At 40.1% G+C, this 17,430-nt stretch overlaps 1 protein-coding gene across 4 annotated transcripts; it reads right to left on the bottom strand.

The window, feature by feature from the left end:
- Positions 1-485: 485 nt before the first annotated feature.
- LOC144521417 (microtubule-associated protein RP/EB family member 1-like) lies at positions 486-16,779 on the bottom strand. 4 transcript variants are annotated; one of them, XM_078255985.1, is made up of 7 exons: positions 16,617-16,779; positions 12,651-12,784; positions 9,753-9,898; positions 5,199-5,400; positions 4,987-5,096; positions 3,276-3,428; positions 486-2,030 (listed from the first exon to the last, which is right to left on the bottom strand). In XM_078255985.1, exons 2-7 carry the CDS (start codon positions 12,769-12,771, stop codon positions 1,986-1,988), a joined length of 777 nt encoding a protein of 258 aa, XP_078112111.1. In that variant the 5' UTR covers positions 12,772-12,784; positions 16,617-16,779; the 3' UTR covers positions 486-1,985. The 4 variants fall into 4 exon arrangements, with proteins under 4 accessions (XP_078112111.1, XP_078112110.1, XP_078112112.1 ...); XM_078255984.1 differs by having other exon boundaries at positions 12,651-12,781; XM_078255986.1 differs by having other exon boundaries at positions 16,627-16,779.
- Between the last annotated feature and the right edge of the window lie 651 nt (positions 16,780-17,430).

The following is a 17,430-nucleotide window of genomic DNA, read 5'->3' as shown; positions in this document are numbered from 1 at the left end:
AGGGCATAGACACCACCATACCAAGGTGGACTGTGCTCAGATCAAGAAACTCCGCAGTTCAAATCACTCTTAATAAAAGCTTACATTCTGAAAAAAGTATGATCTGGAAATGGTTTCTAAAAGCCAAAGTACACGTTTCTTTGTAAGTGCGGTTTTACTAAAAGGCAACTACCAGAAAATATTTAAAAAAATGTATACCAGGCACCCTTTGATTATGTGCAACATTCAACCCAAATGGCAGTGCTTGTTAAATGGTGGAGTTAGCGGGTCTCTGATCAGCTGAGGGAAACGGTCAACCCAGCACCCCGAGGATCTAATTCAATTCTACGCTTTAGATACATTTATATCACCGTGGAGCTAACTGCTGGTAAAAAACACCCACACAATTCATCACAAACCCAAGAAATTAAACTAAATATGTAGATTTAGTTTGTTGTATGACCATTAGATGGTCTGCTGCAAGCCGACACAGCTTTCGTCCAAAATACCTCCAACGTTGTTTATTTTCAGAACACGTTAAAAATAGGACTAACAGTACAAACACTTGCCCAATAAGACTAACATTAAAGTAAAATAAAAAAATGTGTTGAAAAATGTATTCTTATGAAAAGGAATTTGTTATGAATAAGGCCATCGATAAAGTTATGTACTTCAATAACAAGAAGCCCTGCTAACAGAAAACAGATTGTGTGGAATAAACAATAATGTGTTGTTTCAAATCAGGTAAAAAAAAAGTGGGGGGGGGGTTACATGTAGTGAACTCTGGATCTCCCCCCTCAGGAGGAGTTTTCTATTGGCTGAAGCCTAAGTAAGGGTTACTGCTATAAAACAGTGGGGGTGGGTGTCCTAAAACTCACATAGAAAACCATTGGTAAGCTTTTTCACTAAACGTGCTGATCCAAAGGCTGCCGTCTCACATCGACTGGGAGAAAGAGACACTTTCCTGGAGCTGATTGAAGAAGCCTGAAGTGTGGACACCGAGCTCGAGTGGGAGCATGTGGGGGTGGGGGGGGACTGATCTGCTACAAGAAGAGCAACCAAAATTGCCCAAAGAACTTGCAACAGAGAACCCCAAAAGAATAAGAAATGAAATGGAGTGAGGGGGGGTAATACAGATAAAACAGTAGCACACATTTACAAACAGGACAGAATCAGGAGGTCTCCTTGGTGGAAAAAAGGCAGAGAGAAAGCCCCCCGACTGTTGCCTTGTCCCAGACTAAACCCTGAGCCCTTCATTAGTGTCACACATATCGGCTACATCAAACTGGCTAAGGTTTCTCAACGCCTGCTGACACACAACTCATCTCCAGCATGACTCCAAACATACTGAACACATCTCAAAACTACGTGTTGGAGCTGGGAATGTGGGTGGATTTCTCTGTGCATGCATCTTCCTACAAATTAATTATCTAATTCAGTATCAACAGGAGAGGCACAAAATGGCTGCCGCGCCATCAGACAAAAACAAACCAGGTGGCTTAGTTTGGGACAAAGTGATGACAGCCGGGTCTTCAGAGGAGGTTTTTCACGTTTGATTTGTTTCAAATGGATTTTTAAACACATACAACCACACACGTGTATACACACACACACACACACACACACACACACACATACATACATACATACAAACAGAGAACATCACCGTGTTTTTCACACTCAAGTCCATTACAAAAACCAGATATGTACTGCACAATCTGGTTTGGGGAAGGATGGGAGGTGAGGGTGGGGGCCTGGGACTCTGGCAGACTGATAGGTGTGGAGGAAGAGGAAGAAGAGCCTTTGACCGAGGCCTTCTTGATTATTGTTAAAAGACGAAGGTGGAGGAAGAGGTCTGGCAGGTTGGGATTTGGGTTCAGGGCTGGCGGGGCACAAGTCGAGAGATCAGGTTTTGTGCTGGATAGAAAACCAAACTGGCTGTCTTGGCTTGAGAAAGGATCTCGAGGTGGGTGTGGAGACCAGGACGTCGACTGCAGTCTCCAATATTAAAACTCCTCCTGCTCCTCGGCATCTGGGATCACGAAACCCTCCTGAGAGAGAGAGACAGAGAGAGAGAGAGAGACAGACAGATACAGAGAGATAGACAGAGGGGGAGAGACAGAGAGAGAGACACAGAGACAGACAGAGAGAGAGAGAGACACAGATAGACAGAGAGAGTTATAAATGCTATACAGCTCTTTTCATCTAAAAACAGAGTTAACATATTTAGGGTGTCAGGAGTTCCACCATTGATGTATTCCAGCAGTGACAGCGTGCCACTTGTAGTGCAGTACTGTGTCTAAGCAGAGAGACATCATGGTAGACAGGAGGTCAGTCAGTAGCACTGACAACAGTACAACAGCACGCCATTCCTCTGTTGGAATTTACAATGGCCTCCGCAGTTGTTAACAGCAGAGCAAATGTGTGTGGGATCCAGTCACAAATGTGTGTGTGTGTGTGTGTGTGTGTGTGAGAGTGTGAGAGAGAGAGAGAGAGAGAGAGAGAGAGAGAGAGAGAGAGAGTGTGTGTGTGAGAGAGAGAGAGAGAGAGTGAGTGAGTGAGTGTGTGTGAGTGTGTGTGAGAGTGTGTGTGTGTGTCCGTGTGTGTGTGTCCGTGTGTGAGTGTGTGTGTGTGTGTGTGTGTGTGTGTGTGTGTGTGTGTGTGTGAGAGAGAGTGTGTGTGTGTGTCCGTGTGTGTGAGAGTGTGTGTGTGTGTCCGTGTGTGTGTGTGTCCGTGTGTGAGTGTGTGTGTGTGTCCGTGTGTGTCCGTGTGTGAGAGAGTGTGTCCGTGTGTGAGAGAGTGTGTCCGTGTGTGAGAGAGAGAGTGTGTGTCCGTGTGTGAGAGAGTGTGTCCGTGTGTGAGAGAGTGTGTCCGTGTGTGAGAGAGTGTGTCCGTGTGTGAGAGAGAGAGTGTGTGTCCGTGTGTCCGTGTGTCTGTGTTCATGGTGATGAAGGAACATGTCAGGTGTTTTTATGACACATCAGGCTGTACACACAATATTTTGTTGGTGGATTCATTCACTGTTGATTTGAGTCTTTTCATCTGATTCATCAACAAGAAAAATATTAAATATAATTCTAGTATTATTTATGGCCATATTTTTGCTTAGTTATTTTCTATGATTAATAGTAATAATTAATAAATATCTATAACAAAATCATGAGCTAGATAGATCTCTCTCTCTCTCTATCAAAAAAAATATCATTTTTAAATTTAATTTGTAGTGTGAGAAATTGAGGCCATTTGATATGCACCAACTCCTTGGCCTGCAGAATGAATGCCATGACTGAACTCACGTCTGTGGCGTAGAGGATGTCGATGATCCTCTGCAGTGTGGGGTCGCCCTCTCCTTCCTTCTCCTGGCAGATCAGCTCAATGTTCCTCAGCTTACCAAAATAAAAGTCTCTCTCCTTCTCCATGTCCTGAATGGTGGATTTCAGCATCTCCACCTGTAGCAAAAGGGCCAAAACATTACTTGTTGTTTCTACTTTTTCAGATGACTTCTGCATTTTACAGTGCTTAGGTGCAAATGAAGTCATGTGTGCATATTGGTGACGTCACCGCACAATTATTTGCATAAAGTTGAGTGGTTATCTGTTGCAGCAAGGGAGCGATCACTAAAGCAAAACTTGGAAGAGCAACTTGTCACTAAAATAAAAATAGCTTGTCCACCTTAAAGGGTAACTACTGTTTTTATTCAACCTGGGCCCCATTTCCTCATGCATTTGTGTCTAATAGACTATCTTTATATTTGGTCATTTTTTTTACCACAGACTTGCTCAGATTGTTATTAAAAGTGTGACAACATTATCGATCTCAGGACCAATGAAATGCCTCCTTGCCCTGCTGCTCGTACTCTACCCCCCCGTGAACGAGCCTGAGCTCAGTGTGCGTAAACGCCACCAGATTTACTGCAAGCCTGCTGGAGAATCAACGAGAAAACTCAGCAGAAGTTGCCACTGCCGCACTGCTTAAAAGTCAAAGAAAAGAGACTAAAGCTGAAAAAGCAGTGACTAAAAAAGGGCTGCAGATACAGTTAGAGGACAAACATTGGCATAGCTTTTCAGCTAGCTGAGCTGAAGCGGTTGCTAGCTCCGTGGCTAACCCCCTTCACCTTAAGCAGCAGGTAGCAGTAGGGAACTTGGCTTGGGTCTTAAGGAGTTGTAGCATATATTCACCGACAGATTAGTCTCGCTTTGCCAGACCCTCCTCCAAAGTGCACTGAAGGAGGGTCTGGCTACTCCACATAGCATTCTGGGATTGGAGGAAAACGTGCTCTGGTTTATTGGCATTTCTTTAAACCAATCAGAATGGTCATGGGCGATGCTAGGTTTTGCACAGAGCCGCTGCAAAACAGTCGTGCGAAAGAAAACTCAGATTGGACAGATAGTCTAGCTAGCTGTCTGGATTTACCCTGCAGAGATCTGAGGAGCAGTTAACCATAGTCCTCACAAATCCACCAGATTTAAAATTACAACACAAAGAAAGCAGAAGGACACGGAAAATACATGCATCTGGTAGAATTTCCTGCAGCACCGGAGCAATCCCGGAAGTGGAACGTATGAGATAAACTGTACACAGACTGCACTGCTACGTTCACAGCTATAACGTTACTGCTAACTTCTTACTCCCTCTCTCCACCACACCCCCTAACAGGTGGGCTGCAGCTGACACTATGTGGGCAACATGCAGGGTGTGTATGTGTGTGTTTGGTTCTAACACTGTGTGCCACTGTGTATGCAACCATCATGGGAACATTTGAGCAAAAGACAGCGAGCAGATGCCCGTTCCATACATCGGTACCAGATGCTCTTCACTTTGTTTTTATGCTTAAGTGTTGGGCAAATCCACTTGTGCCTAAGCCGTATAAAAGGCAGAAAACCCGGGACTAACTTTACATGTCCTCTTTGAAGACACCAATAAAGCTCATTTTAAATAATCTACTTGTAGTAGAACTGAGTCATTTCACTTTCAATAGTGACTGTATGGAGCAGGTGATGTGCTGACCTCATTCATAAGCTCTGCCCTTTCCTCGTCGCCTCCTCCCATCCCCGGCTTCCTCGCACTGACATTAGCCAACTTGGGCGCTACCTTGGCAACAGGTGGCCTTTGAGGAGCTGAAGAGACAAAAAAGAGAAGGTTATTAACTTAAAAACTGTAACTTACCAGCGTTTCCCCCATAACATTTCAAATGGTGTGACCCAAACCAGAGCTCTGACCTTGACTGAGGGCCTTCTTAGGGGTTTTGGTGAGAGCTGACGTGGCAGTATTGGGTATGGGCATGGCATCCTGGCCCTGCCTAGCCTCCACTGGGTCGTACTCCTTCCCATCATAGTTGGCATCAAAGAACTTCTTAAACCACTGGACATACTCAAAGTTGTCCTGAAACTTCCCCTTCACCAGTTTGTCTACTGGAATGATCTGGAAGCAAAAAGAGAGAGAATAAGGACCAGGATGTTTTAACAGCTGTCTGCCTGGTAGCTTCTGGTTAATGGCAGTGTGCGCCACTGCTGGTATGGTTACTACATTATCACTGTCAATACAGTTCATGTGTTTTTGTACCGATACCAAAAATCATATATTTATTAGATAGCTTCCGTTGGATCAAGATCTTCAGCCCCTACAGCACCAGAAAGTTTAAATAAGGTGTTGTTGAAATATGGAAAAGGTCATGAGGCTTCTGGGTATTATTCTATACTGATGCAGAACCTGGGGGATGGAGCTTGGTCAGCCCTCAAGAAGACATGGGAAAGGGATCTGAGTGTTACACTGGACGATGAGGAGTGGGACAGAATCTGTAGCCAAATTGCTGGAAATGTAAGACAGAGGACATCCAATTACTTCATGTCCTATGGTCCTGTGATAAAGTCCAGAATCTTTTGACTGTGATACATGATAACCTATGTCAGATTGCAGGGACCCAGGTTCCAGTCAGTCCAAGATTAGTTTTTCCAGATTGGATGTCTACACTAGGAAATGGGGAAGGTGTGTGAACTGTGAAGGACGCTTGGCCCAGAAATAGGGCTGCACGATATTTTGTCTGTTTCTGATATAACCTCATTTACACTGATTTAAGTGCTCTTGGATACACAGTTTGTTGAAGAGTGTGACATGCAGGCTCTGCATGCACAGCAAACCAACAGTCATCATCTATTTTAATCAATTCATCAAACAACCAAAGCAGGCCCGCTAGTCGACCACAACATGAAGTTTAGAGGAAGCAACATGCATGCATTATTAATATCATTCACTTTAGCCTGGATTGATGATATATGAATACAATGGTGTCATGTCAGTCAACCAGTGTATTTCTTCCTAATGTCCCTCTCCTAAATCTCTTCAGAAGAGTCATCACAGCCTGACTGGCTTTGGTTTTTGTAAAGCATTAAAGTTCAACAAAGACTGGTTCACATAAGAACATTTCCTTTTTCATTTTTATTTTCTTTGTAGATGCACTCCTCTACAAAATCACCCCAGTAGTTGAGAATGATTCAGAATTTCTAAATAGGGCTATTTATGTCCTCTTGTAAAAATTAGTCTTTTTCTCATATCGCAATATATATCACAGGGAGAAAAAAAAAAGAATCGCAATGTAAGTTTTTTCCAATATCGTGCAGGCCTACCCAGAAACATGTCTTCAGTACTGGCACATACATTAAACACAAAGCAGGGCAGGACAGTGAGGGAAAAAAAACATCAGTATAACAAAAAAGAGACGTCAGCAGTAAATCCAATTACTCAGCGAATCAGGAAGCTGACATTATTAGACAATTAACAAGTCATGAACAAGGGCGGCACAATGTCGGGGATTATAACCCTGGACGGCTATGAATACCAATGACATACTCTACAAGTGTCTGTTACACCGACCTATGAATCAACACTGTCCACTCATTTCAAACAGAGCTCAGATCTAGAGTAATGACTTCAAGCAAATGGACGGCAGGAAGGAAGGAAGTTGAAACATGAATAAATGATGGCAGCCTTGTCAATAGTACTGCAAGCTGCTACGTGTTCAGTCTGAAAACAAAGGACGACTAAGCTGGATCTGCCCTGCCCGTTATGATCTTTGTTGGCAGTATCAAGACATTATGAAGCGTCCAGAGCTGCAAGACGTTCTCAAAGCAAATACAATATTCATTCAATCATTTTTATCCTTACCAGGGTTTACGTTAGCTGGCACATTGTTTTATCTGGAACGTGGATTACAGGGTTAGTGTTTTTTGTGTTTATCAATGTTTAAATGTAGGCTATTATATGGGTATTTAACGAGCACATATGCTTTTTGGCTTTTTACCTTTCCGTGTTCATTTTTGGGCATGTAATAGGTTTAAAAAGTGAAAAAGCCCAAAGTCCACCCCAAAGAGAGTTTCCATCTCCAACAGAAGACACTGTTCACAAACTGCTCCAAACAGCTCTATTGTAGTCCAGCCTTTACTTCCGGGACGAGCTGACGTCAGCTCGTAACAGAAGTTATAAAGCTCGACTAGCTGCTATGTTGTGTTCAGTCCATTTTACTGAGGACTGCTTCCTGAACCGGCAACAGTTCAATTCAGACCGATTAGTTTGGGAAAAAGTGCAGTTCCATCCAGTCTGGCCATTCTGGAGATTCAGAACCACAACCTGTAAGTACGCTATATTTTATAAACCTTTACCAAGTGTTCAAGTGGGTAGCTGAATCTCAAGGTTGTAGCTAACCTACAGCTAAAGCTGTAGCTAATGTTATACCCGGTGTGAAATGGTTTTGCTCATTTTTAACAGATTCATTTTTTAAATCTGGTGATGGGTTATGTATTTCAAGATGTGAAATATTGCTGTTGCGTGGATGTGTATTTATAAGTAACTTATACCAGCTGCTGTTACGGTCGCAGTCAAATGTAGCCTTGTTACAAAGTTAGCAGAAGCTAACCTTCTAGCTAGCGCTAACGTTGTGTTCAAAGCTTTTCACCACAATTACATAACACTGCATTAAATGTTAAAATTAAAAATGTTTATAACGTTAATGGTACTTTACAGGTTGATTGGTAAGGGCACGAAACCACTGTATGCCTCAGCTAATTTGGTAGTGTTAACTAACGTTGTTGTGTAAAGTGGTAAACGACACGTGCGTTTAAGTTGCTTTGTTACGTTGGAGACCGTTGTCCATGACCAACAGTATATTTGCTCCCTACTTACACAACCGGGGCTTTGACTAGCAAAAGGATGTCATGTGGTCTGTTCATTGTTTACATGCTACATATGCTGTGTCCTGATTTCACAGAGGATAAGAACGTAAGCGTTGCAGATACTGACTCTTCATCTGATTACTGTCTTATTACAGTACTGACTACAATGAAAATGCAGACCGAGAGAAAGCCACAACATCTGCAGGAGAACCAGTATTCAGGGCTGTGTTTCCCAAGTCCAGGAAGGGGGAGGTGACTGCGAGGCCAGTAAAAACAGACCTTACATACAGTAAGCTTTAAACTACTTTAATTTTTGTAACAAATAATCTAACCTCAATAGTGACACATTGAATATGTACAAGTAGTGTTAACTTTAAAATAAAACACTTTTGTAATTACAAATTGAATGAAGAAATAGTGACACATATACACACACACATATATACATATATATACATATATATATATATATATATATATATATATATATATATATATATATATATATATATATATATATATATACATATATATATATATATATATATTTTCCAACTCAGCTGGTTGGAGGGGATGACAGGAGTTTCAGTTTTCATAGCTTTTAGGAACAGAGTGAACTTAGTCTAAAAACGTCTTATAATACTCCAGGGTGATCAAGGGTCAAAACATTTTGGTTCCTGTTCTCATAGCAGCAGTTTCAATTTCAAAACTGGATTTGAAATATTTGTGTCTTACCATTCTTTATACACCACCGTCGCTCTATAGATGAATATTCTTTACAGTTAGAGTAAAGAATATTCATCCTCATCAAGTGTGTGTGTGAGAAGAGTAAAGTAAGTATAGTTGCCCCACCACAGGAAAGAGTGGGCAGGTAGCCCAGTAATCTAGACCAAGATTACGCAAATCCTCAACAATCAGGCAGCATGATTCATGTTTAGTTCTACTGATGACGGCTGTAAATATTAAGATACTATTCATGTGATTTTGATTGTGAAGCAGCACCAGAAGATAGTGCCTTAATCAGATTTGGACATTTCTGTATGGAGATTCTTTTATTTTTTACATTTTTTTTTTTTTTTAGGCAAAAGTATGGTTTGAACAGTGTCTTTCAATGACATGTAATGGGTTACATCTATGTATTTTGTATATTGATCCTATTGTAGTCATAAGGTAAAAGTTATTTTCATTGACAACTGGAGGCCAGCCGTTCTTTGTTGGAGGTCCAGTTTTTTTTTTTTTTTTTTTTTAAACCACAGGACTTCATTTGGCCCCTAAGAATCCCTTTATATAAACTGGAATTTTGAAGTCACAAATATAGTATTAGCCTATGTTCTTATTCATTTTAAACATCGTAACAAATGCAGCCACAGTGAGCATCACAGCTTTTATCACCGTTGCTCACGCCATTGACAGGTATCAGACTGTATGAACATTTTGCACATGAGGGGCTGCTTATTTTAAAATACATTATACGTTTAAAACTCAGGAGCAAGGTCAATCAACAACAAAATGTGCAATTTGTTTAGACCTTCTGCACGTAGTAGAACACATCTTGTAATTTAAAACGGACATGTACAGGATGTGCACCGGGTGCGTGTTGTTACTTACTTTGTCGACTCCCATCTTTTTGAAGGAAACCTGCAGAAGCTTGAAGTTATGGATGTATTCATGCTCCAGCTTGGCACCAAATTTAACTTTCTTCAGAGGCACAGAGTTGGGAAAGAGCATGTCCATGAACTGGCAGTAGGCAGCACCTGTACGATTAAAATGATCCACAAATAAATAACAATGTCCAATACAGTCAAATTGTCTACAAATCCAGCACCAACATTTAACACTTTCAGACAACACCAGCCGTAATCCATGGGAACTACTTCCTACAATATTACCATTGCCCAAACACTACTTCTGTCTTGACTTGACTTAGAGCCAATTGAGTCCCTTTAAAACTGTATTTGAGATATTAAGTCATGGATGGCAGAGAAGTTTCTCCAGCTCAACCAGGACAAAACCCAGGTCTTGATTATTGGTGATCAAAGAGTGAAATTGGATGCAAAACTGCAAACAATGGCACTTCAACCCAGCCAACAAGTCAAAAACCTAGGGGTCACATTTGATTCAGATCTGAACCATGAGCCACACATCAGAAATAGAACAAAACAGCCTTTTATCATTTGAAGAACATTGCCAGAGTCTGTCCATTTCTCTCCCGAGTCAACGGTACATGCCATTATTACCTGTAGGATAGACTATTGTAATGCCTTACTTCCTGGTCTTACGAAGAAAAGTACTGCTCAATTACAATTATTACAAACCTCAGCTGCACGGGGGCTGACCAAGACCAGAAAGAGGGCACACATTACACCGATTTTAAAGTCTCTGCACTGGCAGAATTGATTTTAAGGTCTTTATCTTGGTTATATAAAAGCGCTTAACGGTCTTAGCCCTAGTTATTGATCAGATTTGTCTTTACCTTATGAACCCTCTCAAGCCCTCCGGTCTTATGGCAGTGGTCTTTTAATAGTCCCAATAGGTCTGTACGATAACTCAGAACTTTTATTACTATGCTCCACGTCTATGGAACAGCCTGCATGAGGAACTGAGGGTTGCCGAGTGTGTAGATATTTTTAAGGGCAAACGTAAAACCTACCTTTTTAGGGGAATTGTATGAAGCACTTTCTGCTACATTTTCATGTATGAAAAGTGCTATATAAATAAAGTCTGATTGATCATTAGGTTTGGTTATAGTAGTGCACCTGGATATGCCATGTCTGCATCCGCTGATCTGACACGCCTTTTTAATTACACACAGAGGGTTTACATATTAACATTTTCAACTGCACATGAAGGCAGCGGACAAAGAGAGAAAGAAGAAAGAAAAGAGATGAAGCTAGAGCTGAAGCAATATTCTTTGCTGTTGCAGGACAAACTCCTGAGCAGTTCAGTGCTTGTGTTTACCTGCATAGGGTTTAGAATTTTCTGGGGGCATTTTAGGCCTTTATTTATATAGGACAGCTAAGACATGAAAGGAGAGAGGGAGGCTTTTTAAGGCCACCACAAATATAGTTTAAGACCTAAAAATGTTGGAAAAAAATATTTGATAGGAAAGAATTTATTGAGTCATTAATAAAATTATTAACTAACTTAATAGCTTAATAATGTCCTTATAGTCCTTGTGCAACCTCAACAAGAAAAAATATACAAGTAGATTTGAAAAGGCAATCTGATTGATTGAATACATAGACACCAGGCTCATCACTCAAAATATTACTCTGCCATTTCCATGTCAACATCACAGAATTAAATCTAAAGCTATTTTTGAAACATTTGTATTCATGAAAATAAATCAGGAACCCCCGTGGAACACACAGAAACTCTTATTAATTCATAAGGTGATTCGTTTTAAACGACTCTGAAGTTAACTGTTACTGGAAATGTTTGGATCAGCTGACAGGGTGCTATGTTAAAAATAGCTATACTACGTCAATGTTGGACGTACAGAAGCTAAATCCGTCAATGAAAAAAATATATATTCTGCAGATTTATTAGTTACACCACAATGGGGTAGCAAAGCAGTTTTGTGTAAATGTATATATTTTTAAGAGATTATTTTTTGGGCATTTTTACGCCTTTATTGACAGGACAGCTGAAGACATGAAAGGAGAGAGAGAGGGGGAATGACATGCAGCAAAGGGCCGCAGGTCGGAGTCAAACCCAGCCCCGCTGCGTCGAGGAGTATATATGGGCGCCCGCTCTACCAACTGAGCTATCCGGGCACCCAGTTTTGCGTAACTATGTGTGCTATTTATTCTGAAGTCATGTCTGTCAATGCAAGACTAGCATCTAACTAACAATGACATTGTGGGACGTTGGCTTCAGCGTTCAACCTGGCAATCCCCGTGAACTTGGAGTCTGGGGAGGAGGGGCTCTCTCCAGTGTTTTTGAATTTGGACTGGAGTAACCATTTTCTACACTTGCTGTCAGTATTACATATTGCACCTTTAAAGTGTTTTGAACATTAAAGCATGTAAACATGTTTTTGTAATAACACAAAATACAAGTATGAACCTGAAAATGCTATTATATGGCATTAGCCCCTTTAATAAAAGAGCAAGGCCACTAATGCTGATGTACTAGACCAGGACATCTCTAATGCATTCGCTATAGAGAATCAGACCTTCTAAGACATTTATCATAAGTACAATGTGTTAGTGCTTAACTTAAGTTACAATTATTTATTTTTTAACTTCTACTTTCCGTGCAAGATTAAAGTTTTCCTAGTTTATCTTTGACGAAACAAAGACAACGTGGCTCATGTGATGTTAACAGAAGCTTCAGTGTTTTTTCCTCTCACATAGTCAACGTATTCATCATCAGCTGCGACTGGCCTCCTGTTCCACAATCACACAGTCATACAGAATAGCACACATGCTTTAAAGAGGTCAGACAACAGTCCATAAATGAAACATGTGTGGTCCTCCCATTAATAGAGAAAGATGTTCTTACCTGTACACAACATTTCTATTTTGGTGAGGTTCATCTGTAGAGAGTCATTGATCCAGACCAGCATGTCATGACGACTCAAGTTGTCACTGGTCACTGAAGTAGAGTACACGTTTACAGCCATTGTCGGTCACCTGCTGACACAGAGCAGAGAACAAGTGTGAGAAACACATGATGACTGGTTCATCTGTCAGAGTGGCTGGTAGAGCAGACAAACTCAAACTGATCACAGTACATAGTGGCTGACCGTTAATATGCATCCTTGACGTTGTGTCATCATTATGAGGCATCTTTAACTATACACTGGTTTGTAAATAACATGACTGTCTAATGCACAGAGTCCCTTAAGACTCTCCAGCTGATCCAGAATGCTGCAGCACGTGTTCTGACAAGAACTAAGAAAGGAGATCATATTTCTCCTGTATTGGCTTCCTGTAAAATCCAGGATTGAATTTTAATCCTTCTCCTGACCTACAAAGCTCTAAATGGTCTAGCACCATCATATCTTGAAGAGCTCATAGTACCTTATTGTCCCACTAGAGGACTGCGCTCCCAGAAGAACAAGAGCTACTTGTGGTTCCTAGAGTCTCTAAAAGTAGAATGGGAGCCAGAGCCTTCAGCTATCAGGCTCCTCTCCTGTGGAACCAGGAGTCTGGGTTCGGGGGGCAGACACTGTCACCACATTTAAGAGTAAACTTAAAACTCTCCTCTTTGATAAAGCTTATAGTTAGGGAGTGAGGAGTTGCAGCGTTCAGCCAGACCGGCGGGGGAGGGTGTATAGCTTCAGACACGGCACCCCTTCTCTTCTCTGCTTCTCTTCATAGTCGTCAGATTCATCTACCAACCCTTATAGAACTGGCTCAGGTTTGCTTTGACCAGCTCTTAATTATGCCGTTATAGTTTTAGACTGCCGGGGGACTTCCTTTGACACACTGAGCCCCTCTCTCCTCTCTCTTTCCATCTTTGTGCCTCCATGTCCCAGAAATGCTTGTTACTAATTTAGCTCTGGTGAGCTTATTCACCAGAGTCCTTTTGTTTGTTTTTTCACCCAGCACTTTTCCCTTGGATTAGGGTGGCACCTAAATCATGGTTGCAGCTGTCGCCGGGGTCCTGCTCCGTGCCATGCCCTGCAGTGCCCTGCTACACCCTGCAGTGCCCTGCTACACCCTGCAGTGCCCTGCTACGCCATGAACTACTACAGCTATTATTTCTTGTCATAGTTCCATTATCTTTATTGTTACTATTATTGCCACTGTTCATCACACCCCCAACCGGCACTCAATGCTTGCTCTTAGGGGAGTTATTGGGTTCTTGTAAATTATACACGCATGAAAACGGGTCAGGGGTGAAAAAGGTGAAAAGGATATTACCCCTCTAGGGGGGTCCGGGGGCATGCTCCCCCAGAAGAAAATTTTAAATATTCCATATTTTAAAGCATCAATCTGCTGCATTTTGAGCCAACCAACAGTGTAATATTTCAGTATGCACTCATTAAAGTTAATTTGACTGGCAAAACAGTTAAAGTCCTTCTGACATTACACAATAATAAAAGTCATTTTTAAAAACTAAAAGGTTTTGGATGAATTTTTACTTATTCCAACCATATGTTAAATAAAGAGTCAATGCGGATTTACATATTGCAATAATATCATAATCCTACAATGAATCACTGTGAAAACTAAACTTTACTACTTTGGCCAGGTCATCATCAAAAAAGTGAATTAGTACATTCATGATTTTGTCCATGTTGATATTAGCTGCTTTATTTACATTACATATTAAATATTTACATATTTTACATATTAAAAACGTTGCATTGTTTATCTTTTCATATAGCTTGACGTCTAAACTCTGGGACGTAAATACCTGCCATGCTGATTCCAAACAGACAGCTTTGTCAAGGCAGTTTGGGCTTCAGACAGCTTTTACACAGCGGCCATCGTTAATACAAATCATGTTCTGCTATGAACTAGATAAACTATGGCCTTTAAATAATAATTTACTCTTACATTTTGTGGCAATACCAGGACTGCAACTAACAATTATTTTCATTATCAATTAATCTGCAGAGTGGTCTGTAAAATTTCAGAATATAGTACAAAGAAATGCCCATCACAATTTCTCAAAATTTAAATCGACATCTTCAAGTTCTCTTTAATATATATATATATATATTTTTTTTTTTTCAATCGACTAATAAACTAATAATTTAAGCTCTACACACAATAGTATAATTCATAAGGAATTTAGATTTATTGTAATATAATCAAATCAAATCTAGAGAAAGTCAGTCTGAACTTTTTCTTATTTTGGATTTGCTTCTGGTTAAAAAACAAACAGCTTTTGGCTTTTTGACAGCAAAAGGGTTGCACTGTAGGCACACCCAAATATACTGACATCCAGAACAATCCTTTATAATAAGCACAATTTCTAATTTGTCTTCAGCATTATCAATTACAGACGTTAGAAACTACAAATTGAGGTTTTAAGCCATAATGTACGCACTACATTTATTGCAGACATATGTAATGTCTCCCCATAAAGGTGTCTAGCTTCAGCAGGAGTCCTCATGTCCAGGTTAGACTAGACCAGTTATGAAAGTAGGGCTGGGGGCAGAGCTTTAAACTACCAAATGCAGGTCAAAATGGACTTTGGCAGGTAACATTTTAAAGTTGCTAGCCAATTTGGCCGATGATGAATGAAGCAAACAGCACTGTGTCTGTTTGAATCAGCAGACTGCAGAAATGTTTCCAGATTGGTCCATTTTCCACCAAGACATTTGGGCAGTGTTGTGTGTCTAAGACGAGATCTAGTCTCAAATCTATCACAATGTCGAGATTATATATATATATATATATATATATATATATATATATATATATATATATATATATATATATATATATATAGTCCAGCCCTTGCTGGTAAAGTACTACCTGGAACCTTATAGAAATACAAGTTTTAATTTTCTTTTATAGAGGGGTTTGTTCTTATATCATTCATAGCCTGATTTATACATCTTATTCATAAAAACGGGAGAGGATGTGGGTTTTTTGTGTAAAAACCTTTGACTCAAATATGTCAACAAAATCAAACAAGAACTCTGAATCTGGCTTTATCCAATGTTGATTTAAAATGTCTCATTTGCATATTCATATAAACATACAAGTTCAGAAAATTCGTAGAAAAATGATCGTCTTAATGTAACGTTAAGTAATCAACCGGGGGCGTTTCATGGTGATCTATGGTAGTTAAAATGTTTACCCTAGTCAATGTAGTGTCTTCCCTTAATGGAGAAAATAATCAACCTATTGGTTATGGTTTATAATTGCCAATAATAATAATAACAAAAATAACCGTTTGTTGCAGCTCTTCTCACTGACTGCTGGCTGATAGCAAGTAACGGTTACAAGTAACTATAGTAACGGTTAGCTAGCGGTAGGCTAAATGAAACCGGGCCACGGGTAGTAACTTGTAAGCTATCCGCTAATTTAGCTCTCAATTAGCATTGCGGCTACCCAACAGGATGTATGACACGCTAACCCAACAAGCTACCACCTCACAACTGATTCAATTAGGAGCTAATTTGCGTGTATTGGCAACCAACATGTAGCTTTAACTTAGCCCCGTTTCTGTCACCGGCTAAACTCGACCGCCGGCTAATGAGTCAGTTAACATCGCAGACATGGAGACGTCTTCCCTGCCCTGAACTCACACAGCACCCCGCTAGCTTGAGTTAGCTACCTCGTCACTGTTAACGCGACAGTATCGGAGCTCGAAGGCACTGGCTTTGTCCGCGTCTCAGCAGTTACAGAAGCGGGCTAGCTACATATATGGCAAGCCTCGCCCTAGCTGCTTTACTCGGGAAACAGACATCACAAGCTAGCATCTTAGCTAACCCAGTTTAGCCGCCTTTCACATGCCGGCTAATAGCGCTAAAAGCCCCCGTGTTACAGCTGTTCCACCTACCGAACGTTACCTGGAGTGGGTTGGCTTTCTCAGATCTTGGACACGATGCTTTGATTATTTTTCATAAAAAGCGCTATATCTGTAATTGTTTCGAAGGTACGGACACTTCTGCTTTTTCCTATCTTCCTCTTCTTCTTCTTCTTCTTGGCAGCTCACGTTCACCCTACCGGCAGCGGAAGAACCGATTTGTTGACGTCACAACGGAACGGGAAACGCCTAAACGGAACCACGACGTGATGCTATTTTTTTTGTTGCGTAGACGTGAAGATGTTTTTCTTTTATTCATAATAAATAACACTAATGAATACATACATATATATATACATATATATATATATACATATACATACATATATATATATACACATATATATATACATATACACATACATATATATATACATTCACACACACACATATATATACATATACACATACATATATACATATATATACACATACATATATACACATATATACATATACACTGCTATTTTTTTGTTGCGTAGACGTGAAGATGTTTTTCTTTTATTCATAATAAATAACACTAATGAATACATACATATATATACACACACAATACATATATATATATACATACACATACATATATACACATATATATACATACATATATATACACATACATATATATATACATACACACATATATATACATATATATATATATATATATATACACACACATATATATATATATACATATACACATATATATACACATACATATATAATATATACACACACATATATATATATATACATATACACATATATATACACATACATATAT

The sequence above is a fragment of the Sander vitreus genome, chromosome 7, assembly GCF_031162955.1.
Source record: "Sander vitreus isolate 19-12246 chromosome 7, sanVit1, whole genome shotgun sequence".
NCBI classification, from domain to species: domain Eukaryota; kingdom Metazoa; phylum Chordata; class Actinopteri; order Perciformes; family Percidae; genus Sander; species Sander vitreus.
This window is presented reverse-complemented; position numbering and strand designations above follow the sequence as displayed.